Below are 27605 nucleotides of genomic sequence, written 5' to 3' on the forward strand. Positions count from 1 at the left end.
ACATCTAGGACCCCATTTTCACAGTTCCCAAGCTGTGAGCGGGGCAAGCAGCCCATCACCCTTAAGAGCCACATGCTCCCCCACAGTAGGTATTTCACAAATCCTTGTGGATTGATACCCTACCACTGCCAAGGAAAAACCCAGTAATGGCCAGAAATGTCAGGAAAAGAGTACGTTGCACATCCATACCCTCAGGGCTTTAGTTTAAAGCCTGCAAAATATTTGAGAGGTTACTTCACTAGTGCCTTATAGCAATCTATGAAATAGGTATCCTGTTTACAGAAGAAGAAATTGAAGTTCAAAGTGATGTCTTACCGAAGGTCACATAGCTAATACGTGACTGCGATGAGATCGCTCTAAATCCAGCTGTTTACATGGACAAGCTTCCTGCACATGAACCTTGAAATGTCACCAAGGTCAGTCCTCTGCAGAGAGAAACTTTGTGGGGACCCGATCCACCGATTCCGTACCCGTCAGACCTAGAACAGGCTTTGGAGTCAGATTGTTCACCAAGTCCCTGAGCATGGCCAACTTTGGAAAAGAGTCCAAGGAATCGTGACAAGAGTTTACGGGACCAGACAACAGCAGGAATGGGGGAACTTGGCATTTTATTAAGTGCTCTTTTCTTATACAGTTAAGAAACATACAGGAAGGTTACAAAGACATTGGTCCAGCACTCAAAGAGCATTTCAAGATCTCTCAAGGCTCAGAGGCCAGCTCATCACAATGGGAGGTCATGCTCACTTCATCCCCCTCCTACCCACAGCAACTTCAACAGCCCAAGCGTTCCTCCTGTTATTTTCCTTGTTCTTCTCCGACCAATATGTGATCCTCTTCTACCTTAGTAGGTTTAATGAGCTGCTCTAGTCACACACACACACACACACACATACACACACACGAGCGCGCGCACGCTCTCAATCCTCAGTGGCTAACCCTTTCTAAACTGAGGTCATTACGGGTTACAGTTCTCTGTGTTATATGCCCTATCTCCTTATTAACTTGTAAGTGTCCCATCCTAACTGAGAATTTTTCATGCCCAAAACTGTTCCGTACGTGTTAGGTGCTTAGCAAATGTTTGTTTAATGAATGGCCTCTAATACATCTAGGTTTGGAGGCCATCACATCTAACTCCCTCATTTTGCAGATGGGGAAACTGAGGCAGACAGGCATGAGATACCTTGCCCGGGGCCACAGAGCTAGGAAGGCAGGGTTTCCATGTGACTTCCTGCTGCCAAAAGTGAAAAAGCCACATATCTGATTGAATAACTCCTAACAGATAGTTGTAGAGAGAATTTGCATACCTGGATTGAAGTCCTTCTCTACCATCCTAGCTGGGACCTTGGGTAAATCAATTCATCTCTTTTTTTAGTGATTTAGGCAACTCTGTAGGATTAAGTAAATTGCAGAGAAGGGAATTTAGGCATCTGGGAGTTCCCTATGGCACTGAAATCCAAAGCACTATTCATTAAATTGATGGGATTATTCACGAATATGAATTCTTTGATGTCTAATAAGATTGGAACTCCCACTAAAAGCTTTTCCGCAGGCATTACATTCAAAAGGCTTTTCTCCACTATGAATTCTCTGATGCTTAATGAGGTCAGAGCTCCTCCTGAAAGCTTTCTCGCATTCATTACACTTATAAGGTTTCTCCCCACTGTGGATTCTCTGATGTTGAATGAGATCTGAACTCCACCTAAAGGCCTTGCCGCATTCATGACATTGGTAGGGTTTCTCCCCGCTGTGGATTCGCTGATGGTCAATAAGGACTGAGCTGGCTCTGAAGGCCTTGCCACAATCGGGACACTCGTGCGGTTTCTCTCCCCTGTGAATCCTTTCGTGTTCCATCAGGGCTGAGCTCCCTCTGAAAGCTCTTCCACATTCGTGACAACCATAGGGTTTTCCTTCTGTATGGATTCTCTGATGCCGAATAAGGTACGCGTTCCTTCTGAAAGCCTTCCCACATTTGATACACTCGTAGGGCTTTTCTCCACTGTGTATTCTCTGATGGTTGATAAAGGTTGAAATCAATCTGAAGGCTTTTCCACATTCATGGCACTCATAAGGTTTCTCCCCACTGTGTATTCTCTGATGTTGAATTAGATCGGAACTAGCCCTGAAGGCTTTCTCGCATTCATTGCACCCATAGGGCTTTTCTCCAGTGTGAATTCTCTGGTGGCGAATCAGGTGAGATCTTCCCCTGAAGTCTTTCCCACATTCGAAGCACTTGTAGGGTTTCTCGCCACTGTGAATTCTCTGATGCTGAATAAGGTATGAACTCCATCTGAAATCTTTGCCACATTCATGACACTTGTACGGCTTTTCCCCTCTGTGGATCCGCTGATGTTCCAGAAGGGCTGAGCTCCCACGGAAGGCCTTGCCGCAGTCACTGCATTCGTAGGGCTTCTCCCCACTATGAATTCTCCGATGTTTAATAAGGTCTGAGCTTCCCCTGAAGGTCTTCCCGCATTCGTTACACTCGTAGGGTTTCTCTCCACTGTGAATTCTCTTATGGTTGATAAAGCTGGATCTCTGCCGGAAGGCCTTGCCACACTCGCTACACTGATAGGGCCTCTCTCCAGTATGGATTCTCCGATGGTTAACAAAGCTTGAGTTTTGCATGAAGGCTTTGCCGCACTCAAGGCATACGTAGGGTTTCTCTCCACTGTGAATTCTCAAGTGGTCAATAAGGCTGGATCTCCCTTTGAAGGGCTTCCTACACTCCGGACATTCGTAGGATTTCTTCACGCTCGGGGGTCTCGGGTTTTTCCGAAGTTCTGAATTCTGTTTAGGACTTGGGCTACGCGGATCACAAGGATGGGCTTTCTCTTCAAAGGCCTCTCTCTGAAATGTCGGCTCGGTTTTTAAGCCCAGATCACCAGCGCCCTCCCAGGTTTTCTGACCAGTGGTCACCTGACCACCCCCTCTATCTTTTATGTTTGTGCCTTCTGGGCCATCTTTTGGGCTCCCTAAACTGCCCTCATATGTAGAGGTTTCCCCCAAGTCAGGGGCCTGGGGAATGGCTCTCAGAAGACCTGCCCACATAGTTGTTTGGGCATCAAATTCCGCACACATCTTGTGCTTTGCCACAAACTCCTGGTCATCTGTCTCAGTGCTGTCACCTGAAATGTAAAAGAAAAAGAAAAATAACCTCCATTTGGTTAGGAGAATCAAGGGGCCAGGTCCCCTGAAGTGAGAAGATCTGGATCCCATCTGGATCTTTCTAGCGTGAATTCCCCTCTTGGTCCTCCCAGACCATGAAGCCCTTTCTCATCTTCTCAACTGAAGAGAATGGCCCTCTCCTCTGATCCCCACACCCCTTTGCAAAAATTGCCAAGAAATATCCAGTGGCGATGAGAGGGAAGAGTGATAAACTAGAAGGAATGAGAAAGTGAAAGGTCTCTGATACTGATGCACAGCACTGGGCCCGAGTCAAGATCTGGGTTCAAATGTGCCCTTAGACACTTACTAGCTGTGTGACCCTGGGCAAGCCACTTCACCCTGTTTGCCTCAGTTTTCTTACCTGTAAAAATAATAACAGCCCTTCCTTCCCAGAGCTGTTGTAAGGATCAAATGAGATCATTGTTGTGAAGTGCTTAGCATGGCACTTGGCACACAGTAGGCACTATATCAACTTAGCTGCTGCTGTTGTTACAGAAAAACAAAGAAGTCAGGCAAGATTTGGGAGGTGAGCCCAGCCTCACTGCCTTCCTGGGGACTAAACTGAAAGGGATTTACTCTGATTACTGATTCATTCATTCAAGAAACACTTATTAAGCACCTACTCTGTGCCAGGAAAGAGCAAAAGTTTAGAAGAGACACAGACCCTGCCCTCATGGAGCTTCGAGTCTTGTAAGAGACTAAGTTGCCCCAGCACAACTAGCCACAATAAAACAGCTGCCTCCAAGGCACCATGTCTCAGACAAACATGGGAGGCAGATGGCTACAATGAAAAGGCGCTGTAGGTCTCCGTTTCCTCCCCTATCAGGTGAGAAGACTGCCAGTAGCATATGCTTGTCTCAAAGATTAAGCCATGCATGTCTAAGTACACACGGCCGGGACAGTGAAACTGCGAATGGCTCATTAAATCCGTTATGGTTCCTTTGGTCGCTCGCTCCCTCCTACTTGGATAACTGTGGTAATTCTAGAGCTAATACATGCCGCCGAGCGCTGATTGTGACTTTTCCAAAATCTCCTTCAGTTTGTCACCTATAATATTGTGGTATCTAGGATGGAAATGGAGCCACTGGGAGCTCTGGGAGATAGTATCTCAGGATGTTTTGTCTAAAGGGGAGGCTGAGAACAGCTTCCATGCTTCTGAAGGGTTGTTACAGGGAAGATGTCTTCTGAATGGTTCCAGGCAAAAAGCTAGAGACAAGGAGCAAATCTCTACCACTGGAGGTATTGAAGGGAAGGCTAAATGAGTGCCAAGGATGGTGGAGCAGATTGCACTAACCCCTAAGGTCCCTACCGGCTCTGAGATTAGCCCAAATGAGTGAGCACAGAGGGGTTGTGGGGTTAGGGTTGTGGGGCAATAAAAAATGGACTTAGATCGAAGGAATAAACAACCTCTGCCAAGACACAGAGAAGAGAAGGGATGGTGGCTATGGGCAGCAGCAGAATGACTAGAAGGGCGGAGGGGTCAGCGGCCTCCATCTACTTCTCCATCCCTGGTTTCTGCTGTCCTTCAGTCTCTCACCTCCGACTGCCTAACGGATACCTCAAAGTGGATGTCCTGGAAATAGCAAACATTCAAAACTGAACTTGTGACCTCCCTTCCCCCCACCCCCAGCCCTCACATGCTAGGTGCTCATTTCTACCTCTGTATCCCTGGTCTGCACAAATGGGGAGTTCTGGGCACTGGAAGGGGGACAGATCTTTCTTGGGGAAGGGGGAGAGGCCTTTGGAGCCACCCTTTGTCACGGGATCCCATGGCCTTTAGTTCTTCACTTCCCCTGCCCGTGGTGATTACTGTTTCTGGCACAGCTGTGGTTAACCAACTGACGCCTGTTGACTAAAGCACAAGTTCTGATGGGGACCTTTCACCTTGTCCTCTCTAGAACAAAGTAGGCCACTTGAGGACTTGGGCCAAACCATACTCTCTTCACCAGGCCCTCTTTCTTTTCCTCTTTTTCTTCCTGCTCATGGGGTTCTGGGCTCTCTTTGGTGACATGCTCTTTCCCCAAAATGAGATGCCACATGGCTTCCCAGACTTCCCAGACTGTGACTCCACAGGCAGAGCCCTGACTTTGCACCTTATCTCCCCGAAGGCATTGTCTCCTTTCGGAAAGGAAGCTCTGGGAGGGCAGGGCTTGGACATGCCCCCTCAGCCTTCAGCTTGTACCTGGCACCCATGGAGTGCTTAAGAAGTGCTCCCGGTTCATTCAATCCTTCTCCCTTGCAGACAGCGGGGCTCTCCCCACCTGCTCCAGGGGCTTCTTTTCTTACTCACCTCTCAGGACTCCCTTGTTCTCACTCTCCCAGAAGTCATGGATTTCAAATGTGTCTTCTTACACCAAAATGGGGCGTCAGGTGCCATTGGGAACCTGGAATTTCACTACTACGGCAGTGGAGAGAAGAGCACAACCAGAACAGCATTTAGCTTTTGAGAGGGCTCACTCCGTGTCCCCCACGAACATCCTGCGGGGCAGCATCATAACGTGGACACAGCTCTGGCTTCCTGAAGGAAAAGGTAGAAAGTCTGGTCAGAGTGGGATCCTACCTATGGAAAGAGAGCGTGATGAAGTGGGATCCCTCCGACACTGGATCTTGGGCGAGAAGCATGGTTCTCAAAGGTTCTTGAGCCCATCAGGGTACATTTGCTCTGGTGTGCAGAACTGTCCAGAGACTGACTGCTCCCAGCATTCCTGGGGACACTGACCCACATGCCCTCTCACCACTCCTTTGTTCTGCTCAGCTAAGGCCCAAATCTGGCCTCTTGGCTGTTCCTCCATTTCCTCTTGCCGTGCCTCTGCAACAACTGTCCCCCACATCTGACGTGCCCTTCCTCCTCACCTCGGCCTCCCAGCTCTCCTGAATTCTTTTGGGGCTCAGCTCAGTCTCTACTTTCTTCTCTCTTCAGGGGACCCTACCCCCCCCAGCTTCTGGTGCTTTACTCCACCTTGCAGGGATGCCGTGCTACCCACGTCATCTCCCCTGCTAGATAGAGTGCACCCCTCAGAGGCAGGGATTGTTTTAATTGGCCTTCGGATCCCTGGAAGCCACAACAGAGCCTGGCACACAGTAGGCACTCAAGGAATGCCAGGCAATTGAGTGAATGTGGGGTTCTTGGGCCCTGGAGGGACCTTCTACCAACTTGGAGAAGAGGGGGTCTCAGCCAGAAGAAACATCCAAGAGCTCCTGCATTTGAGCCCTCCTGTCCACTCCCCCAGTCCCCAGCCTAGTTCAGGCCCTCCCTGCCTTTCCCTCTGGCGGCAGCCTCCTGAGTGGGTGCCCTGCCTCCAATCTCTCCCTACTCTGGTCCATCCCACACCTGGCTTCTGCCAGAGTGATGTTCCTGAAGACCTGTGCTGACTGTGTGACACCCTCCCTCTGTCACCTCCCGGGGCTCCCGCTGCCTCTGGGATGACACAACTTGGCCCCAACCTCTCCTTCTGGCCTCCTCGGCAAGTACTTCCTCGCCTTCCTGTGCTCTGAGAGTCAGCCAAGCTGGCCTTCTCCATCCCTCACACACGTGGCCCTGCATCTCCCATCTCCGTGTCTTTACCCTGGCCGTTCCCCGTGCCCAGAATGCACTCCCTGCTTCCCTCCAACTCCCAGGGCCACTCTCTCCCCTTGAGATGCAGCTCCAGCAGCAGCTGCTATGGGAAGCTCTTCCCACATGCCCCCCCTCCCCTCCCACTGCGCCTTTCCTCTCAAACTATTCTGGTCAGCTGCTTTGTTTCTGGTTATGAACTTTCCAGATCAATGTGTTCAAAACCAAACTCATGCTTTCCCCCAAGGCCTTCCCTCTTCCTAATCTCCCTAATTGTTTTTTAGTGGAGGTTCCCCCCACCCATTGGGTCCCAAACCCAGAAGGCATCCTGGTATCCTCACTAAGCCTCTCCCCCCCAGACCTGAGCTGTTGCTCTCTCCCCTGCATCATCTCTGGAGTACCCCCTCCTTCTCCTCTCTGACTCTGCCCTCCCTCATCACCTTGGTGAAAGCCCTCAGCACCTTATGCTAATACCTACTGGGGGGGCACGTGCCTCAGGTCTACCCCACTCCTGTCCAGCCTCCATTCAGCTACTAGTGATCTTTCCAAAGTACAGGTCTATGTCACCTCCCCCCACATGCAATAAACTTCAATGGCTCCCTAGTACCTGCACAATCAAGCATCAAGTCTTCTGATTGGCTTTTGAAGCCCTTCATGTCCTGCCCCCTCTCACCTTTCCTCTCTCCCACAGGTCTCAGTGCCTTGAACATGACCCTTCACTTTTTAACTTTCTACTTTTTCCATCTCTTCCCTCTGCCCAGAAGGGCCTCCCTCCTCATCCTTAGTTGTTTCTGTGGCTTTTTTCTGCAAGAAACTTTTAATGTCAGTGATTTCTCTCCAACACTGTTGCTGGGGGGGTTGCTTTTCAGTCAGATCTGACTCTCTGGGAGCCTGCTTGGGGTTCTCCTGGCAGAGGTACAGGAGTGGTTGGCCATTTCCTTCTCCAGTTCATTTGACAGGTGAGGAAACTGAGACAGACAGGGCCAAGTGACTTGCCTGTGGTCACACAGCTAAGACGTGTCTGAGGCCAGAGTGCTCTCTGCACTGCAGCCCCAATCCCTCTACAATTACCTCCCGTTTATCCTGTCTTTATCTTATTTGTCTCCCCCATTAGACTGTGAGCTTAGTGAGGGAAGGGATTGGTCTCCTGCCTTTATATCCCCAGTCCTGACACGTAGTAGGTGCTTAACATACATGTTTGGGTGAGACTGCATGTCCATAATTCTTATAGAAGCGAAAAAATTTTGAACCCAGAGGGCAATGTCGGCCCTCCCTCGGTCCTACTCACGCCCACATGGGAACAAAACTTCCATCTACAACTAGTGCTGGTAGAAGATTTTTCTGGAGACCTCCAAGAAGGGGAAACTCCCAATTCCAGAGGCCGGTCCTTCATTTCTGGTGAACTCTAACTGCTAGGAAGCTTGTCCTGATGTTTGCTTTGAAGCATCTCCCCCCCCCCACATTGCTTCTCCACTCTCTAGGCCCAGGACAAGGTCAATCCCTCCTTCCTGAGAGAACCCTGCAAATATCTGAGGACAATTATTATGTCTCCCTGCCCCCCAACTCTCCACTTGGAGCCAAGCCTCTCAGGTTCTTAATCGGGATTTGGAGCCACTTCCCCAACTTGCTCCCCGGCTTATAGAGATACTCTCTCTCTCTCCTCCCCAGTCCTGCACCATGTGCTCCTCAAGGCAACCCCGGAGCCCCGCCTACATGGAGTTTACTAAACCTCCCAGATGTTTTTCAGATGACCTGATATACAGCCCCAGCCACTGTCAAACACACACGCCGCCTACACACAGATACACACATAGAGTCACACAAACACATACAAAATCCCCGCCATATACAGAGTCCCCTGACACACAGACTAGTACATAAAGAGGAGATCTGGTGGAAGGCCATGCAAGAATTACTATTGATCCCCACAGAATCCCACATCAGGGAGGCCAAGAACACAGAGGGCTGGCCTCCAAGTCCAGATGGCCAGTCCAAGGCCAGGCCGGATACCTCCTGTTTGTGGGAGGCAGTCACCCCCTCCTCAGGGCTCTAAGACTTCACTGCAGAGAAGGCACCCACCTGCTCTGGAAAAGGATGTTTTCCCATGCAGAGTTCTCTATACCCAGATCATCACATGTTCAAACCAAAAACCAAAAACAAAACAAAAAAACAAACCTAGTCAGCCCAAACCTAAACCCATCAAAATCTGCTTTGGATCAAGTCTCTTTCATCTCTAATGTTGGTAATTTCTCCTAGTTTTGCATCATACACAAATCTGACAAACACACAGACTGTACTTAATTCAAGTTCCAGAGAAAAATGTTAAAAAAAAAAGCCCCATAGTGCTTTTGAGGGTGCTCTCACTAGAGCATTTCCTCCAAGTGAACACTGTGGCTGCCCGCACTACACGCCGGCCTCCATTTCTCCATTTTGTCTATAGAAATGACATGAGAGACTTTGCCATGTGCTCTGCTAAAATCAATGGAAAATCTCTCTACCCAACTCCCCCGGTCTATGACTTCAGTAACCTTGGGAGCAAAGGAGACTGGGCTCCTATGATCCATTCTTGATGAAGACACACTGCTAGGGTCCTCTCCTTCTGGGTCTGGAGGCACCCACAGGGTGCCATGAACTGAACCAGGAGGGGGCAACATCATCCTTCCCTTTCCATTTTACCCCAACTCTGAGAAATGGACCTGGGCTATTTAGTTTGGGTTCCTTTGGCCTTCTCGATTGTAGATGCAGATCATGAGCCCCACCATGGGACCCCACTCCAGATCCGGGAGTTGAAGAGCCGGGATTCCAGGTGGGACGTTGTAGTGTCAGGGAGGCCAGAGAAGCATGAAGGGGCTTTGGGATTTGGAACTGAGACTGTGCTCATCTATGAATCCAACCTCCCTTCCCCATACACTGAGGTGGTGCAAAGAGGGAGGATTGCGTCTCCCTCTCTGGGGTTGGAGAGTAAGTTTCTAGACTTGTGGTAAAGACTATGTGGTAAAGACGTCCGTGTAAGAATGAAAAAAAAATCCTGAAATCACGTTAGCTCTTTGTATGTGCCAGTTCCTTTCTGAGAAAATCACTTACAATCCCTTTCAAATGTTTTAGGATTTTTCCAGGAACCAACATCAAGATAATTGGGTTTGAAGACCCAATTTTCTTTCCTTTGGAAAAAGAGCAGATTGCTCATTTTTTTCTAGAAGGAAGCTTTCTTTCTCCAAAATCATGCAGAGATTATTTGCCTATGGATATATGCTGGTCCCTCCTATTCCCGCTTTTTGTCCTCTTCTCCCCCCCAAGATTACTACAAAAAAGGGCCTCCGACTCTTTTCTGTAGTCCTCTTGTTGGTCCTCTTGACTTATATCTTGCCACTGGGCTTCCACGACTGGCAGAGACAGCGAGGCTGTCCCTCATTTAAATTCAACTCAAGGGCAAGTCATCACCCTTCTGATGTCCTTGGTCCCCTTTGAGAGGAAGGATGAGAAACAAGTATCCTTACTAGCTCCTTCTGAGTATTAGCCAAAAGCCCATCATATATGGGGCTTAGAAACGTAAATTTTGTTCTCAAGAACTATCTCTTTTTTTTTTTTTACTTTTAATACATATTACTTTATGAATCATGTTGGGAGAGAAAAATCAGAGCAAAAGGAAAAATCAGGAAAAAAAAGGCGTGAACATAACATGTGTTGATATCCATTCAGTCTTCTGAGTTCTTTTTTGGGATGCAGATGGCATTTTCTGCCCCAAGTCTATTGGGATTGCCTTGGACAGACACTGTCCTTTCAACCAACTCTTCACTTCCCAAGTTTGCCTTACTCATCTGAAGACCTTATAATATTCAATCGGCAGTAGTGGGTTTTTTAAAAAATCACCCCGGGGGCAACTAGCTGAAGCAAAGGATAGAGTACCAGTCCTGAAGTCAGGAGGACCTGAGTTCAAATATGGCTTCAGACACTTAGTACTTCCTAGCTGTGTGATCCTGGGCAAGTCACTTAACCCCAATTGCCTTAGCAAAAAAAAAAATGACCTGCATCCCTAAAGTCTTGAGTTTCTTACCCAAGATTTCATAATCCTTAGCAATGTTTGCTATATTCCTTACAGCAGCAGCCTTTGTGGCCATGTGAATCAGCAGGAGGAGGTAGCAGACATCAGGTCTCACAAGGATTGCTGGGTTCTAGTTACTCTCCCTGGGCAGAAAGCTGACCTCTCTGTTCTTAATGTCGAGTTGTCAAATAGCAATCCCTCAGAGGGAAATCACCAACTACTCCTTCAGGTCCTTTCTTTCTCTGACTCTTATTGGAGACTATCTCACTCAATGGCACCTGTAGACTCCAGGTAAAGCAAGAAATAAATGATTCCATCATTGAATAACACTAATTCCTAAAAACAACAGCTTTCCTTTGTTCCAAAGATAATCCCATTATAGGAGAGCCACAATGATGGGCAAAATCGGAACTATGCAAAATCATAGGAAGAGGGTAAGGAAGTGAACTTAAAAATACTCCCTTGAAGAAAAATCACTGCCTTTGAGGGCAGAAAACTCATCTTCGAGTCCCTGTTCTGATCCTTCATGGCTAGGGGACCAGGCAGGTCATTTGAATTAGCTTATTTCTTGCTCCAGAAAACTAGGGTGACAAAACTTCTATCTGCTTCTGAGGGTCTGGAGGAAGGTACTCTGTAAAGTCGAGAATACAAAAGAAATTCAACTGCATATGTTTAACTATCAGATTGCTTACTGTTTTGGGGAGGGATGGGATGAGTGAGAGAGGGAGAAAAACTGGGAACACAAAGTCTTACATTACAGGGGTTCTCAAACTATGGCAGGTGGGCCAGATGCGGCCCATGGGGTCATGGCAAATGGGCTGAGGGGCGGAGACAGAGTGTGAGCTTTTGTTTTTCCTATAGTCCGGCCCTCCAAAAGTCTGAGGGACAGTGAGCTGGGCCCCTATTTAAAAAGTTTGAGGATCACTACATAATGAATGTTGAAAACTATCTTCACATGTATTGGGAAAAATAAAATACAATTGAAAAAAAATTTTAAATTCAAGTTTTAGTTCTCATCATCATCATTTTTCGTAGTGATCATAATCATCACACACCAGTCGAGTCTACGGGCAGCTAGGTGGCCCAGTGGATACAGTGCTAGGCCTGCAGTCAGGCTCATTTGGGGGGATTGAAATCTGGCTTAAGCTCCTTCCTCCTTGTGTTGCCCAGGGTAATTCCCTTCACTCTGTTTGCCTCAGTTTCCTCATCTGTAAAACAAGCTGGAGAAGGAAATTCTAGTAAATCAACACATGCTGTGAAATCACTAAGCAAGAGTCCACTGGGTATTCCAGTTGGGTGAACTGTTCCAATGTCCATGGAGCCCAGAGAGTGATGTGCTTTTCTCCTGTGTTAATTACTTCTTTTGAGACTGGCGCTTCCTGATGCCCAGGCCTGAAGCGCAGTGGCCATTCTTAGGCCTCCCTCCCATCCCCGTTGCTGCCTGGCATTGGAGCTTTAACCTGCTCCAATCCTGAGCATTTAAGCTGACCCTTCCTTAGGTAACCTGGCTCCTCTCACCACCATCTCAGGCCCTCATCTATTGGTACCAGATTTAGTGAGATGTCTTTAACGAAGCCATCCAATCATGGGTAGCTCTCCTGCAGCTCCAGCTATGTACCAGCAGTAGGGATGATAGACCTGTGTCAGCACAGACCAGTAACGACTGTCCCTTCCTGCCCAGGCTTTTGGACAGAAAAAAGGTAACTGGTGAGGGAATAATCAAGGACCCGAGCCTAGAAGGAATCTTGGACATCATCTCCGCGCCCCGAGCAGCCACGAGCACTGTCTCCTTCCTCAATTCTGCAGGCTCAGTTTGCATCTGCCCTCTGCACCTATCACATCCTGTCTCCTATCATACTTAGGTGGGCACGTTGTAGCTGTGGCCAGAAGGAAAGCTCTCTGCAGGCAGAGGCCACACTTTTTTTCTTCTCTGTATCCCCATTGGCAAATGCAGATTTCTACATATATTAGGGGCTCAGCAAATTGCTCCAGACCTTTCACTTTATAGAGAAAGAAGCTGTGGACAGAAGGGGATAGCGAGGAGGCTAAGGACAAACAACCAGGTGGTAGGAACTGGACCCACCCCACAAGGCCAATGGCCTCTCCTCTGTTCCAATTGGAAAGCTGCACATAGTTGCAGGGAACACTTCAGGTCCTGGAGAATGACTGGAATCTTTGCCATCACAGAACACTTGAACTGGAAGGGGAAATGGAGAACAAATGAAGGAAAGGGCCTTCCCAAAGATCATGTGGCGAGTTAAAAACAAAAGACAAAGTTAATGCAGTAAGTTAAATATTACAAGTTAAATGCAGTAAGTTAAGGACAAAGATGGGGTTAGAACTAAGAGCATTGCCCCTAAGTGGCCTAAGCTCCCGATGGGAACTCATCTGTTTTACAGAAAGAGTGGGGATTTGGAGCTCCCCCAAATTCCTGCATCTCCCACACCATCTTTCAAGCTGGCCCAAGTGGAACCTGCAATGAACAAGGTCTAGGAACGAGTCCACTGCAAGAGGAAAAAGCAGGGCTTTTTGGGTGGCTTTCGCTCAAGGGATCTGATCAGCCATAACAGAGCTGACAGGGAAAGAATCCTAGCCTGGAGGAGGTCATGAGGCCTTTTTTTCCTGACACTGGCATTCATTCACTATGAAACCTTGGGGAAAAATCCCTTTGCCAGTTGAGGCCTAGTGGGAAGCAATATCTCCCAATGTTGGAGCACTATCATTTTGAATGGTTTTCGATTCATCTCATTTTAAATCCCCGCCTTCTGTGGAAAGCCTTTCCCTGTTGCCCCTCTGGATTTGTAGGCCTTCCCTCTGAGACGACCTCCCCCTGGCCCCATCCGTATCTCGTATGTACGTAGCTGTTTGCATGCTGTCTCCCCTGTTAGATGGTGGAACTGTTTATGCTTTGCTTTATAGCCCAGTACTAGCCCACTGAGCTAGGTGGTGAAGGTATAATGCCCATTTGACAGAAAGGGAGACTGGAACCCAGAGAGTAGAATTTATTATGGTTTTGGGAGGTGAGAATGGCGGGGACAGAGTTTGAAATCAGACAGCGCCATTTATACCAGCTAAGTCTGGGAAGGTTCATCACCAGAAAGCTGGGTGACATTCTTTGGGTCACAGCAACACATGAGATTATCAACTAAGTTACAGAATGTTTGTGATCCCTAGAGAAATAACAGGACTTAAAAGAAAAGACACAATTAGAGGGGTCAGTGGACAAAGGAGAACAGAAAGGACATCAAGGGGAGTAGGCACTGAAAAAGATTAAATAAGGTGTTTGTTCATCTATTTCAGCCATGTGTGACTCCCTGTGACCCCACTTGGGAGTTTTCTTGGCAAAGGGACTGGAGTGGTTTGCCATTTCCTTTTTTTCAGCTCATTTTACAAATGAGGAAACTGAGGCAGAGTAAAGTGACTTTCCCAGGATCACAAGCTAGTTACTGAAGCTGGATTTGAACTCAGGTCTTCCTGGCTCCACACCTGGCACTCTTTTCACTTTGCCACTTACCTGTAAGGTTAAAATAGCATAAATATCATTTTAATAACTCTTGTTCCTAAAGATAATGGAAAAAAAAATAAACTGGACTTGATTAGTAAACTGTTTTTCCAGTTGTAAAATGAAGATCCAGATGGGCAAACATGCAAAGTCATCTTGAGCAGGTTCTTTCCCTCCCTAGGCGTGTTTTCAGCTCTAATGTGAACACCTTGGGGTCCACGGCCTAGGTGACTGACTCATTTCCCTGGGCCAGTTTCCTCCTCTGAGAATGAGAGGCTTGGATGAAAATCCCTTCTCAAGCCTCAAGTTTCCTCACCAGTAAAATGAGGATGCTCAACTGGAGGGATTCTGGCTGTGTCGATGAGGTGGGATTCTGAAGTCCCTTCCCACCTGCTTTGTGGTCTCTGAACTCTTTTCCTCATCCAAATTTCCAGATTTTTCTGCCACTCAGCCCTCCGGACTGCCTGCAAGCTGCGGTCCTGAGGTCTGAGACTCGGCCTCCTGTCTTCTTTCAAATGAAGAGAACTAGGGCTAACCTGGCTCTGATGTTCCTGCCGCAGGGAGCGCTCACCGGGTCTGGGAGTCAGAGGTTCAGGGGAAAGGTTTCTTCCTCTCTAAGGTGAGGGGGCTGTGTTTGCCTGGCCAGCAATTCTCTAAGCTCCCATTTCCTTCTAAGATTCATAGATTGAAAGCTAGAAAAGACTTGAGGCCATCTAATCGAAAACTGAATGGGCCATACATTTTACAAAGAAAATGAAGTCTGAAGAGTAACATTAAGAGCCTTATCCAATTTATACCCAGGTCCTAGCACTCTGAATCCTATATTCTCCCCACTACCCTAAGCTGATAGGGGGGAACTGAAGTCAAATCTTGGCTCTGGGCCTGGTTTGTGCTGAAACTTTGGGTGTTTCCTCCTCGGTAAACTGCGTCACGGTGGGAGTCCAATCAATCAACATCAACTATGAACTCGTCAAGTGTCATGCTAGTAGCTCGGCAGGAGTCAAAGGAATTCGAAGGCCCCCAAAGTTCCTAACTGCGAGGTATTTCCGTTTGATCCGGACATGGGGCAATACTGAATCTCTACGAAGTCGTTCAGGGCTGGGGGTGGGAGCAGAACCATCAGAGCCTTGAGGTGGGGGGCAGGAAGGATGCTGGGGAGGGCAGCGGGCTGCCGGGAGGTGGTCAGTTTGGCTGGAAGGTGTGAGAAGACTGGAAAGGGAGGACTGAGGGCAGGGAGGGCTTCTTGTTCGGGAGCATGGGAGCAATGGAGTCACTGGAGCTGGGAGGGGGGCGTGGTCACAAGGCACTTTGGGAAAATCTCTTAGGTGGCTAAAGGATGGCCTGGCCTGGGGAGGGACTTGAGGGCCTCCCACCCCCCTCCAACCCCCCCACCCCCGCGCTTCCTGTAATGCCTGGACTGGAGGGAGAGGGAGGAAAAGGGGAGACGATGGCAGGGGTATATGGGAGATGCTGTGGAGAGGCGCAGCGCAGCGGCAGCCAGCAGTGTGGGTGTAAAGGAGGATGCGAGGTTCCCTCTCTCAACTCGTCGACCCGACTCGGGCCCCCCCGCGCCCCCCACCCCAAAGGTGGGGCGCTCCCGACTGAAGCTGGAGGGCCGCAGTTCCCGGATCGTGCTCTTGCGCCTGCGCTTGCGCCTGCGTATCAGCACCCGTGGGGGGGGGGGGAAGGGAGGGGCCGACACGGAGGAAGCCGCCCCGCGATGCCGGGCCAGGGAGAGCGGCCCTAGAGGTCGAGCGATCCGCGCGCCCGAGACCCAGCCCCGCGCGCCCCCCCAAGCCCCGCAGCAACCCCCGGGCGCAGGCACTCACCCGAGCCGGGCCCCGGGAGAGGACGCGATGGCGCCGGCGGAGCGAGCAGCCTTCGGCCCTTAGCGGGGGAGCTTCCGCCGCCGCTCTAGGATGCGCGGAGGACCGAGCATCTCGATGGTGCCGGCCGTGCTCAAGCTCACGCTCGCCCTCGCCTCCACCCTCCTCCTCTGGGGGGGCCGAGGGCTCCAGACCGAGCTTGGGGGTGGGGAAGGTGAGGGGACACAGGCCCCAACATCCATCGCGTCTCACAACACTTGAGGTTCTCCGCCGAGTGGGTGGGGACGTTGGGAAATGAGAACAGGGCAAAACCCAAGGAACATCAATAATATTTATTAAAATAAGAATAGCTTACATTTGTATGATAGTTTAAGGCATCAAGGTGCTTAATCGGACGCTTTCTCATTGGAGTCTCGTAACAAACCTGAGGTAGGTTCTACAGGCATTATCCAGAGTGTCTGAGGCTCAGAGATGAAGCCACTCGTCCATCCGGAGTCCATTCAATAATAACAATAATAATAACAATAACATAATAATAATAATAGAGCAATAACAGATAACGTTATATAAAGCACTTTACATATATTGTTGCGCTTGATCCTCGAAACTATTATCCCCATTTTACAGATGAGGAAACTAAGGCTTAGATTAAGTGATTTCCTTAGGGTCACACTGCTAGTAGTGTCTGAGGCTAATCAATCCTGGGTTTTCCTGAGGCCAAGGCCAGCACTCACCCACCCAACCAGCAACAGACACATACTAAACACCCTCTCTTTGCACAGCACCATTAGTAACTGAGGATCCAAGAAAGGCAGCCACAGGCCTCACTCCCAAGAAGGGAAAAAGGCAAGACATTTAAGTCAGGATGCAAACCCCGTTCTCCTGACTCCCCAAGTATTATTTTTCTATCTTTTTTTTTTTTTCCCCACTTAACAAAATTTTCCTATCCCTCCCCCCCTTATAAAAAAACAAACAAAAAAAAAAACAAAAACAAAACCCTCTTAACAAATAAGCGTAGTCAAGCAACAAAACAAGTTCTTATTGGCCATGTCCAAAAAGGCCACGGCTCATTTTGCAGTGCTGGCCGTCACACAGCTGTGTCATATGCCATCACCAGGGCCCTCTGAAGTGGGCCTGCCTCTGGCACTCTCGGCCGACAGAGGACAGGGTGGGCTCCTTCTCCCTCCTCGAGTCGCTCCAGAAACATCTGAGCGAGCAAGCAAGGGTTAGTGCACGGCATACTAGCCTTGGAGCTGGAAGGCCCGACTCGGGCTGTGCCACTTTGTGCCGGGTTTCAACTTCCTTCCAGCTGCTAACAGGTTCTAAAGCTACAACTTCACTGGTGCGGCTTTGGCTAAGTGCTATTTCTGTGCTACAAGCAAGTTTCAGCCTCTGGGGGCTGGACTAGCCTGGCTGATCCCTAAGCTTTCTTCCAGCTCGAAAATCACAGGCCCATTACTTGCAGAACCTAAGGAGGGCCTCAAACATGAACAGCCCCACGTATGGACCCATTCTGTGCTTCTAAAGTCCGAGCCCAGTACTCTCCCCCAGGAAGCAAAGACTGCTAACCCTCCTGGGAGATCTCTCCTAGTGCTTTCTGAATATTTACATTCAAGACCTTTGGAGCAATTGCTAACTCTGCTACTGACACTGAAAAGAGAAAGCCAAGGTGGTGACGAGGGGGGATGGGCATTTGGAGGCTTAGGGACTTCGAGACCCAGGGGACCCGAGAGATCAGCTAGTCTAAGCGAGGTAATGGAGGCCTAGAGCGCCAGTGTGGGAGCAGTTTCTCTGTACCCCACTCTTGGGGGAGGCTGGAGAGGAGAGTCTGGCTCAAGTTTACATTGCACCTGATCCGAAAGTCTCTTCCAGCCCAGATTTGGAGGATGAGGTACACAGGTAGCCAGAAGTAAAAAGACCTGCACTGTCTCCACAACATGGCAGCTGGGCTCAAATGAGTTCTGTGCTGTCCTTCGGTGACGCTGGGAGGGTCACAGTGACCCATCTTCTCTCCCCACCCCAGACTTGGAGCTCCACAAGCGAGGGACTCCTGACGGCTCATTGAACCACTGGCTTTCCTGCTCACTACAGCAGGTCCTCCTTTCCATTCCTCCTCAAGCTTCTCATTCTCCAAACCCCTCAACTGAGGACCTCATCTCCTATTTCACTGAAAAGCCTGAAAGCATCTGCTCCCTCCTAGGTGGCATCCCTGCCTCAAGTCTCTCCCCACTTCAAACCACCTTTCGTATAGCTACCAAAATGATTTCCCCAAAGTACAGGTCTGCCCAGGTCACTCCCCTCCTCAAACTCCAGCGTCTTCCTATTCCCTTTGGGATCAAATTTTCTTTGTGATCAAGAGCCCGTCACAACCAGGCACACACCGAATTACCATCTCCCAAATGCCTTTTTCACTGGAGCCCACTCCCTCCTCGCCTCTGCTTTCCCTTCTCCATGGCTTCCTTCAATGTCCCTTTCTGTAAGGTGCTTTTTCTAGTCTTCCCCCTTCCTCTTGGAGAACACCTGTGCAAAGGGGAGCTCCTTGAAAACAGTATTACTGTCCTAGTTTTATAGACGAGACACTGAGGCTCCCAGAATAATACACTTTTACGTTTCCTGCCTCACGGTCCAGTGCGCTTTCCATTCCAAAGACAGGGGCTCTTGCCTCTCAAACTCATTTCCTGCTCTGCCTGGTTTTTACTCCCACAAACAGCACATCCCTTGGTAGCCATCCTGCCAAGTACCCTCTGGTGGCCCCTTTCAGTTTGCTCTTGTATATTATCTTTCTTTCTTTGTCAACTCCTTGAGGACAAAGGCTGTCTTTCCTTCTGTCTGTAGTCTCAGCACTTAGCACAGTGCTGGGCACACAGCAGATGTTTAATAAATGTTTACTATCAACAATCTTATTTCTATTGGAAAACCACGGGCATCCCTCAAACATGATGCGTCCAAAATGGAGCTCACTACCTCCCTGCTCCCCCTTTTTTTCCATTTCCTGACTTCCCTCCAAATTCTGTCTGGGATAGCCGTTCTCCTTTTACCTTCTCTAGTTTACAAACTGACATCCTTCCCCCCCCCATGTCAGCCCACCCCCAATACTCACTGGGTCCCCAAGTTCTCCTGCTTCTGCAGCAGCTCTCACCGTTCTACACCTAAAAACACCACCCTTCAGTCCCCTCTCACCAGGACCATGGCAATACCTGCTGAGGGGTTCTGCCTGCCTCTAGCCTCTCCCCACTCCAGTCCATCCTCCACTCAGCTGCCAAAGCAATCTTCCTAAAGTGCAGGTCTGACCATGAGACACCCCTCTGCTCCCCCTCCTTGCACAGGGAGCTGCAGTGGTTCCATATCTGCCAAACTCAACTGGCAGTTAAAGCCTTCCAGCAGAATGGTCCAGTGGAAAGCGCCCCAGATTTGGAGTCAAGGGTTTGAATCCCAGCCCTCCTAATTATCAATCCAGGGAGTTCGCTTCTCTGGTAGTCGAAGACTTACAAAGCACTTTCCTCACAATAACCCACAGGAGGGAATTGGTTCAAGTACTAACATCTCCTTCTTACAGAGAAGGGAACTGAGGCTCAAGGAGGGGAGGGGATTTGCCCATGGTCACAAAGGCGAGTGTAAAAGCCTGGGTTCCCAGGCATCCCAGGTTGGCAGACGTGACGGGGGCTTTTTTCCACCAGACCACACTGCCTCTCCCACTGGGATTGTACCTTCCCTTTTGTCCACGAATAGAGTATCTTTGGCAGTACTGCCACAGAGGGTTTCCCCCAAGTCAACACTTTGAAGAGAAGAGACCCTTATTAGCTTATTCCCATGGAGCCACTGTGCTCAACTGGAGTACCAGTGGCCCTCAACACTACAGTCCTCTAAGGATTCCGAAGGGCTTTCCTCACAACAACCCTGTGAGGTAGGTAACAAGTGTTATTCTCCCCATCTCCATGGAGAGAACAGGCTCAAAGGAGGTGCTGAGTCTTCCACCTCCAGGTAAGGCCCTCTTTCCCACCGTACTATCATGGCTGGCAAGTCACTGAGCCGGCAGTGGGACAGAGCGCAGGAGGCCGCAATGTGAATTTTCACGCATAGGAGGACAGGCTGCAGAGAAGAAAGAGAGCTTGGCGATGACCTAGGCCAAGCTCTTATTTTACGGAGGTTTGAGGAGAGGCCACGAAGGTCTGGTGACTTGCCAGGTCCTTCAGCTTTCTCTCCATCCCCAACAAGCCTTCTTTACACTCTCGTGTGCATCATCTGATGCTGAATCAGGTTGGAGCTCCTGCTGAAGGCTCTGCCACATTCACTACATTCATAGGGCTTCTCTCCGCTGTGAATGCGCTGATGTTGAATGAGGTTTGAACTCCGACTAAAATTCTTCCCGCACTCATTACATTCGTAGAGTTTCTCCCCACTGTGAGTCCTCCTGTGTTGGATAAGGCATGAGCTCTGACTGAAGGTTTTCTCACACTCGTTACATTCGTAGCGTCTCTCTCCACTATGAATTCTCTGGTGGCGAATGAGATCGGACCTCACCCTGAAGACTTTCCCACACACATTGCATTCGTAGGGCTTCTCTCCACTGTGAATTCGCTGATGGTTAATAAAAGTGGCGATCTGCCTGAAGGCCCTGCCACACTCACTGCACTGATAGGGCTTTACTCCAGTGTGGATTCTTTGATGCTGAGTGAGGTGTGAGTTCTGACTGAAAGTCTTTCCACAGTCATTACATTCATAGGGTTTCACTCCAGTGTGAATTCTCTGGTGCTCAATAAGTTTGGAACTCCCCCGGCAGGCTTTTCCACATTCATTACATTCGTAAGGTTTCTCTCCGCTGTGAATCCTCTTATGCTCGATAAGGATGGAATTGCGGCTGAAGGCTTTGCCGCACTCGTTACATTCGTAGGGTCGCTCTCCACTGTGAATTGTCTGGTGGCGGACAAGGGCAGAACTCGCCATGAAGGCCTTGCCGCATTCGTTACATTCATAAGGTTTCTCTCCGCTGTGGATCGTCTGATGGTGAATGAGGGTTGTGCTACGACTGAAGGCTTTGCCACATTCATTACACTTGTAGGGCTTCTCTCCACTATGAATTTTCTGATGCTGAATAAGGTTGGAGCTCCTCCTGAAGGCTTTGCCACACTGATCACACTTATGAGGTTTGTCCGCACTGTGGGGTTTGGACTTACTCGTATAATCCGAAGTTAGCCTGCAGCCATATTTGTGCAGCTGACATCTCGGGGGTCTCTCTCCTGCAGGTTGTGTCTCGGGTGGATCGGGACTTGAGCTTTTGCCACATTCCTTCTCTTCTGGCGGCACGCTTGTGGAGGTGGTCCCATTATCAAAATCACTCTCTTGCTTAGGCGAGCCTTCTGGTATTTTCCCTTCTGGCTTTTCCTGTTGTACCTCTGAGCTGTCCTCTGATCCCAAAGTTTCTCCAGATTTGGAGTCCTGGGAAATGGCCCCCTGGTCACCTACCAATGACTTGACTTGTGATTCTACTTTGGAAACTTCCTGTTTTGAAACAGACTCTTCTTTTGTTTCTTCATTTTCAGTTTCATTCTTAGATTCTGAAATGATAAAAAGAAAATTGTAAATCTACATTGTGTGAAAGGGACCCACTGATTAGAAATTTCAGAAGCAGTATCACACCGGCGCTGGGGCTTCCCCCTCCCATTTTATCACTCACTCTTTGTTCTACCCCCTTAACCACTGCCTCTCTTATCCAAGTTCTCTTAAAAGTAGAACAATAGCATCAGGAGGGCAAAAGTCCCTAATGAAAATTAAGAAGGCCAAAAAATCTTTTCCTCTTATGTCCCAAGCAATGGTTACCTGACACAAGATGAGGGTCCTCCCATGCTGGACGGGCCACATCTGGAACACTGTGTTCATTTCTGGACACCACATGTAAAATGGGTCATTTAACATATAAGAGAGCGTGTTTATGGAAGGGCAACCCTGATGATGGGTCCCAACAAATCATTCCATATGAGGGACAACTGAAGAAACTGGGCTTGACTAACCCTCTACAAAGGCCCAGCATGTGGAAGAAGTATTTCAGGAGTCATGGAACAGCAGGGATGGCCTTGAGAACTAATAGAGTATCTAAAGTCAGATTCCTTTCTGAAGCTGTTCTTAGCTGGATTCTGTAATAGCCCTCAGCCCTCCTGATAAATTCTCAGATCTGTATTAAAATAACTTTCTTTATACGTTCAAGGAAGCTACTGATTTCTTCTGACGAAGGGTTCGGAGTAGGGGGATAGACAAAAATTCATTTTCTAGTTTTCCCTCACTATCATCACCCTAGCTTAAACCCAATGATCATCACTTAGACCATTTTATAGACTCCTAGCTGGTTTTTGCAACTTCAGTCTCTTTCCCTTCTCCAGTTATCCTATAAAATAAATCTTCCCAATAAAGAGGTCTGACCGTATCAGTTTCCAGCAATGCCCCTAGAGCACAAAATCTTTAGCCCAGCATTTGCAGACCTTCAAACTGGCTGTGATCTACCTCTCCAAGCTGATCTTGCACTGAAACCTTTCACGGAGGCTGTATTTGGGAGCCACTTCCTCTATTCTGCTAAAAAGGATCTCTCCTTTGACTATTACATTCAGCTTTGTATATCATGCTAAACTGTGGATGTGTTTAATCCCCCATCAGACTGCTGATTCTCTGAAATAGAATCTCTATGATTTTTTTTTTTACCTTTGTGCCCCAGCCCCTAGGACGGTGCTCACACTGAGAGGTACCTAAACGAATGTTGCCAAGAGCACTGCTTTTAAGAAGCTCTTCTAGAACTCCAAGCTCATGGTGGCAGCCATGTAATTTAAAATGAAAACGGGGAGCCTGAACCTTTTTATTTTTCGCCAGAGGTGGATGAAGGAGGGGAGTAATCACCAGGGGCTGGTACAAAGAGCAAGGAAAGCACAGAACATGAAAGAACCCACCACGAGAGGTGAATGAGATCACCAGAACAAAGGTATAAGAGCAGAAGAAATAGCCAAGGGACAAGAATGGAGAAGGTGAATATTGGCAGGCAGTGAGCTACTAAGGAAGGATGATGAAAAGAAGCAGAGAACACAAGGGCTGGCTTTATGAAGTTCATAATTACAGAAGATTCAGCAAGGAAAAAAGGAAAGGATGACTTTTTTTTCTTCTATGGCTCCTCTTAATAAGGCAGAGGAGCTGCATCCATAGCAAAAGTGCCCAAGCAGCCATCACAATATCTCCACCTGCCCCCATCTAGGCCCACCACTGCCCACTGTCCAGTTTACCCCACCCCTTACCTGGGCAGGTGTTTCCCTTCTGGAAATCTCCGTCATCATCCTCCTCTGGCTCCACGATCTGCAGTTTTTCTTCTTCTTCCTCCATTTGGAAAATGGTGTCTGGCTCAGGAACTGGAAATCCTGGTCAGGAGAAAATAAATAAACAGTAGAAAGAAATTTGGGCTGAGCACTGTTTCGGGCAGAGTAGTTCCAGAAGTCAGGGACATTTTCTGGGAAGGCTAGGGACAAATATGGCAAGGAGCAACTGTCCAGAGATGCGACATTTAGGTGACACGAAGGGAGAAGCAGTGGATACCAAGAAGTCAGACTAAATCCTTTGTTGATTCTAGTCTTCCTGAGTGCCCCGCCCCCTTCAGAAGCCAAGTCAATTTCTGATTTCTCAGAGAAACCATTTCTATTCTAGTCCCGGTTTCAGAGCCAGAAAAGATCTGTAGAAAAGATCTACAAAAAGGAACATGCAGATTTCGCCTGTTAATCAATACCATCTTTCTGATCTTGACACATCTGTACTCTTCATGGGTCTGAAATGACTCCTCCTTTCATTTGTAGTTGTTACACTCTCTCCTTGTAGGGAAAATTTTAGTAAGCAAAAGATCTCTGAGGGTTTTTAAGGGAACATGACAGATTTTCAATTCCCTGTGTCAACTTCTAGCCAACAGGTGGCTGTCTGGAGATGGGCAGTATCCAGACCTGAATAAAGCATCAGTCCTATTGTGGGTGGCAGTTTCAATCACAAGTTATACATGTCTCTGTAATATGACCCATGCATTCATCCCAGCATCGACCATCAGCTGGTGTAAGGCCAAAGCCCAGCTGTTGCAGGGAGAAGCCCTCTTTTTCCCCCCTCATAGACACCCCCATAGCCCAAAATACTACAATTAGAGAGAACACAATGAAAATTGAGATTGATTTTATTTCAATAGTTCTATTGTGTTCCCTGCACGGGAAAGAGAGAGATGGCCTTCCATCATAAGCATCTAATCCCTCCTCCACCTGTCTCCTGGCCTGCTGGGGAAGAAGAGAAACACCACTTCTTTACAATTTCTCCATCCTTTTTCTTTAGCCTGGCTGCTGGAGCAGAATAATTTAATTCTTGCATACTCCTCTTACCGGCCACCTGGCCTGAGGTACCTCCCCCTCCCTTCCAGCTGCATGTAGCCCTGATGCCAAATACAGAATTTTCTTTTCTTTCTTTTTTTTTTTTCCAGTACAGAATTTTCAGTATCCACCTCATAAGGTTGTAATGAAGAAATACTCTGTAAACTTTCAAGAACCGTTAGAGAAAGGTGACAGGCTGTTGTTTTGGGGGAGGGGGCCCAAACTTAGGAGTTGGTCTGTGGTATGGAAACTCCTTCCACTGCTGTGGATCGTGCACTATGACTTAGTCTTCAACATGGAGAGAACAGTTATTAACAGGCTGGGAAAAGGACAAAGAGCTAATTTGTGCCAAAAGTAGGACTTGAAGTCAGATCTTACTTAACTTTAAGGTTGTTCTTTTACCCCTCTGCCCCATTGTCTCTCAATTATTATCAACTTTAGTAAATGTTTACCTTCTAAATACTCCTCTGCCACATTGTTTCTCAGTTATTATCAACTTTAGTAAATGTTTACCTACTAAATGCTCCTTTGCCCCATTGTCTCTCAATTATTATCAACTTTAGTAAATGTTTACCTTCTAAATACTCCTCGGCCACATTGTTTCTCAATTATTATCAACTTTAGTAAATGTTTACCTTCTAAATGCTCCTTTGCCCCATTGTCTCTCAATTATTATCAACTTTTGTAAATGTTTACCTTCTAAACACTCCACTGCCACATTGTTTCTCAATTCCTATCACTTTTAGTAAACGCTTACTGAATAAAAATAACCAAAGAAAGGTTTCGGAAAAGTCACAGAAGACAACTGGAAAGCAGATTAAGGAGAAAGTGAGCAAAGTTCTCCTCTTGATGACTCATTGGGGAATAGAGGTGAGCCTGAGTTCTTCAAGGCTCTGCTAGGAGAGTACAAGCTCCAGCAGAACTTCTCAAAATGGAGAAGTTTCAAGTATGCCCAGATTGATGATTTCCTGACTCCTGTCAGAACTCCAGCTAAACTCAATTTGGAGAGGCTCACGACCATGGTGGTCAGAAGGGAATTCAATTTTTGGCTTCAGCAACTCACCGAAGTCAAAAACGTCTGGTCAACCACGTTAGTTATAAGAGGGAAAGTTTTTAGGGAGGTCTTGGATTCGATGCTAAGTCTCAGATTCTGGCGTACATTAAGACAGAAGTTACCGTTTTGGGGAGCTGCAAGAAGGCAGACCAAATTGACAAATGGACAGATCCTTGATTACCAAGCACAGGGAGGCGCTAGATATAGTCTTAATTTGTGAACAAATCTATGCCCAAGACCCTTATTCCTATTCCTCTCCCCCCACCTCCAATCCGAAATCGGTCAGACCATCAGCCAAGAGCACGTCCCAATAAACACAAGTTTTCTTTTATCTAAACTAAGGCGCTCTAGTAGAGGAATCACGCCTACCGCGCCCCACCCCCCTGCACCTTTACGAGCCGAAAAAGTTGCTAGGGACGTTGACCATCCGGTCAGCACTCTACCACTATATACACTGCTTAGTAGTGTTATTCGTACAACGGTACCCAACCGCGTCCTGCCACAGCCTCCGCCTGGTCCGCCGGTTCCCGGAGTCTCCCCTCTCCCCTCCCCCCCTGCACACAGCTGCCACGTCCCCGGTCCAGCCCCGGGGGAGCTCCCCCAGGCTGCTTCCCCCTAAGGCCCCAGTCCACCTTTCCAGCCAGAACTCCCACAACTGCCCCCACCCACGCTACTTACATTCCAGCCACACTGGCCTACCAGCTGTTCCTCGCACACATCCCCCTTCCGACCTCGGCGCCTTTGCCCAGGTCTGGAACTCTTCAGCTCTGGGGCACGCCTCAAGATTCAGCTCCATGAGGACGGCCACCTTACCTATCCCGGCCCCCGCAAGGCACCGATCCGCCCCGGCCCCCCGCGCCACAAGGTGAGCCCCGCGAGGCCCGGGGCGGCCTCATTTAGGTCTGGCCATGGGCAGAGCCGCGGGGCCCAGGGCCCAGCCCACACTCCAGCCTACGTGTCCAAGGAGTGAGGGGAGAGGAGACGTGGGGCAGGGGCGGCCCCAAAATTTGGAGAGGCGGGGTCGAGGAAACGGAAGGGGTGGGATCTCGAAAGCGGAAGGGGTGGGCCCGCCGCCCCCGGTCCCCCGAACTCTGGGATCCTAACGTTCCGCTGCGACCGGGCCGAAGCCGCCCTCTCTCCCAGATTCCCGAAACTCCAGAATCACCAGAACCCTGAGTCTGGGCGTCCCGCAATTCCCCTTCTCGCCGTGAGAACCATCGAGACGTGCTGGCGCCGCTGGCTCCTCCTGCCGGTAAGAGGCACTTCCGGTACTACTCTAGGACGCTTCGGAGGTCCGGCATCTCGGTGCTCCGCTGGAAGCTTCCCATTGGCCTGGAGAGGAATGGGGCCAGCTCCGGGGCTAGCTAACGAGGAGCTCCAGATGTGCTATAGCAACGCACACTTGGGAATAGGCGAAATTGTTTTGCTTGACTCTGCATATTTTTTTGCGAGAGATTAGGGTTTTTTTTTTAAAGGTTCTTTTTTTTTTTTTTCCAGTGAGAGCAAATGAATATTGAATAACTGAACAAATAGAATTTAATTACTAAAACAACAGAATAACTGAACAAATTGGACAGAATAAGAACACAGAAGATAAAATTTAAAAATTGAATTCTAAAAAAATCAAAATTTTTGCTCAAACAAAACCTATGTAGTTAAGTAAAAAATATTTGCAGCAAGTTTCTCCGATAAGGGTGTTGTTTCTAAGATTTACAGAGTACCCCCCAAAAGTTTTAGTGTATTTTCAGCTTTAATAACTTAATAAACTATATAAGCAAAGTGGGAGACCTTCTCCTTTCTCACTCTCTTTCTCGCCCCCCCCTTTTTTTGTAGGAGTTTATTTTTTCCAACTACATATAGTTTTTCAACATTCACTTTTATAAGATTTTTGAGTTCCAAATGTTTTTTCTCCCCCCCCTTCTCCTCCCTGCCCCCAAGACGGCAAGCAATCTGATATAGGTTATGCAAGTACAATCATTAAATATATTTCCTCATCAGTCATGTTGTGCAAGAAGAATCAGAACAAAAGGGGAAAAGCACGAGAAAGAAATAACAAAAAGTGGAAATAATAAGCTCTGATCTGCATTCAGACTC

At 48.4% G+C, this 27605-nt stretch overlaps 1 protein-coding gene across 1 annotated transcript; it reads right to left on the reverse strand.

The window, feature by feature from the left end:
* Positions 1–591: 591 nt before the first annotated feature.
* LOC141548651 (uncharacterized) lies at positions 592–26520 on the reverse strand. The gene is made up of 5 exons (XM_074277672.1): positions 26190–26520; positions 23360–23479; positions 20314–21643; positions 19796–19863; positions 592–3125 (listed from the first exon to the last, which is right to left on the reverse strand). The coding sequence occupies exons 2-5, from the start codon at positions 23442–23444 to the stop codon at positions 1483–1485; spliced, it is 3126 nt and encodes a 1041-aa protein (XP_074133773.1). The 5' UTR covers positions 23445–23479; positions 26190–26520; the 3' UTR covers positions 592–1482.
* Positions 26521–27605: the final 1085 nt, after the last annotated feature.

This window comes from Sminthopsis crassicaudata, chromosome X (assembly GCF_048593235.1).
Source record: "Sminthopsis crassicaudata isolate SCR6 chromosome X, ASM4859323v1, whole genome shotgun sequence".
Taxonomy (NCBI): domain Eukaryota; kingdom Metazoa; phylum Chordata; class Mammalia; order Dasyuromorphia; family Dasyuridae; genus Sminthopsis; species Sminthopsis crassicaudata.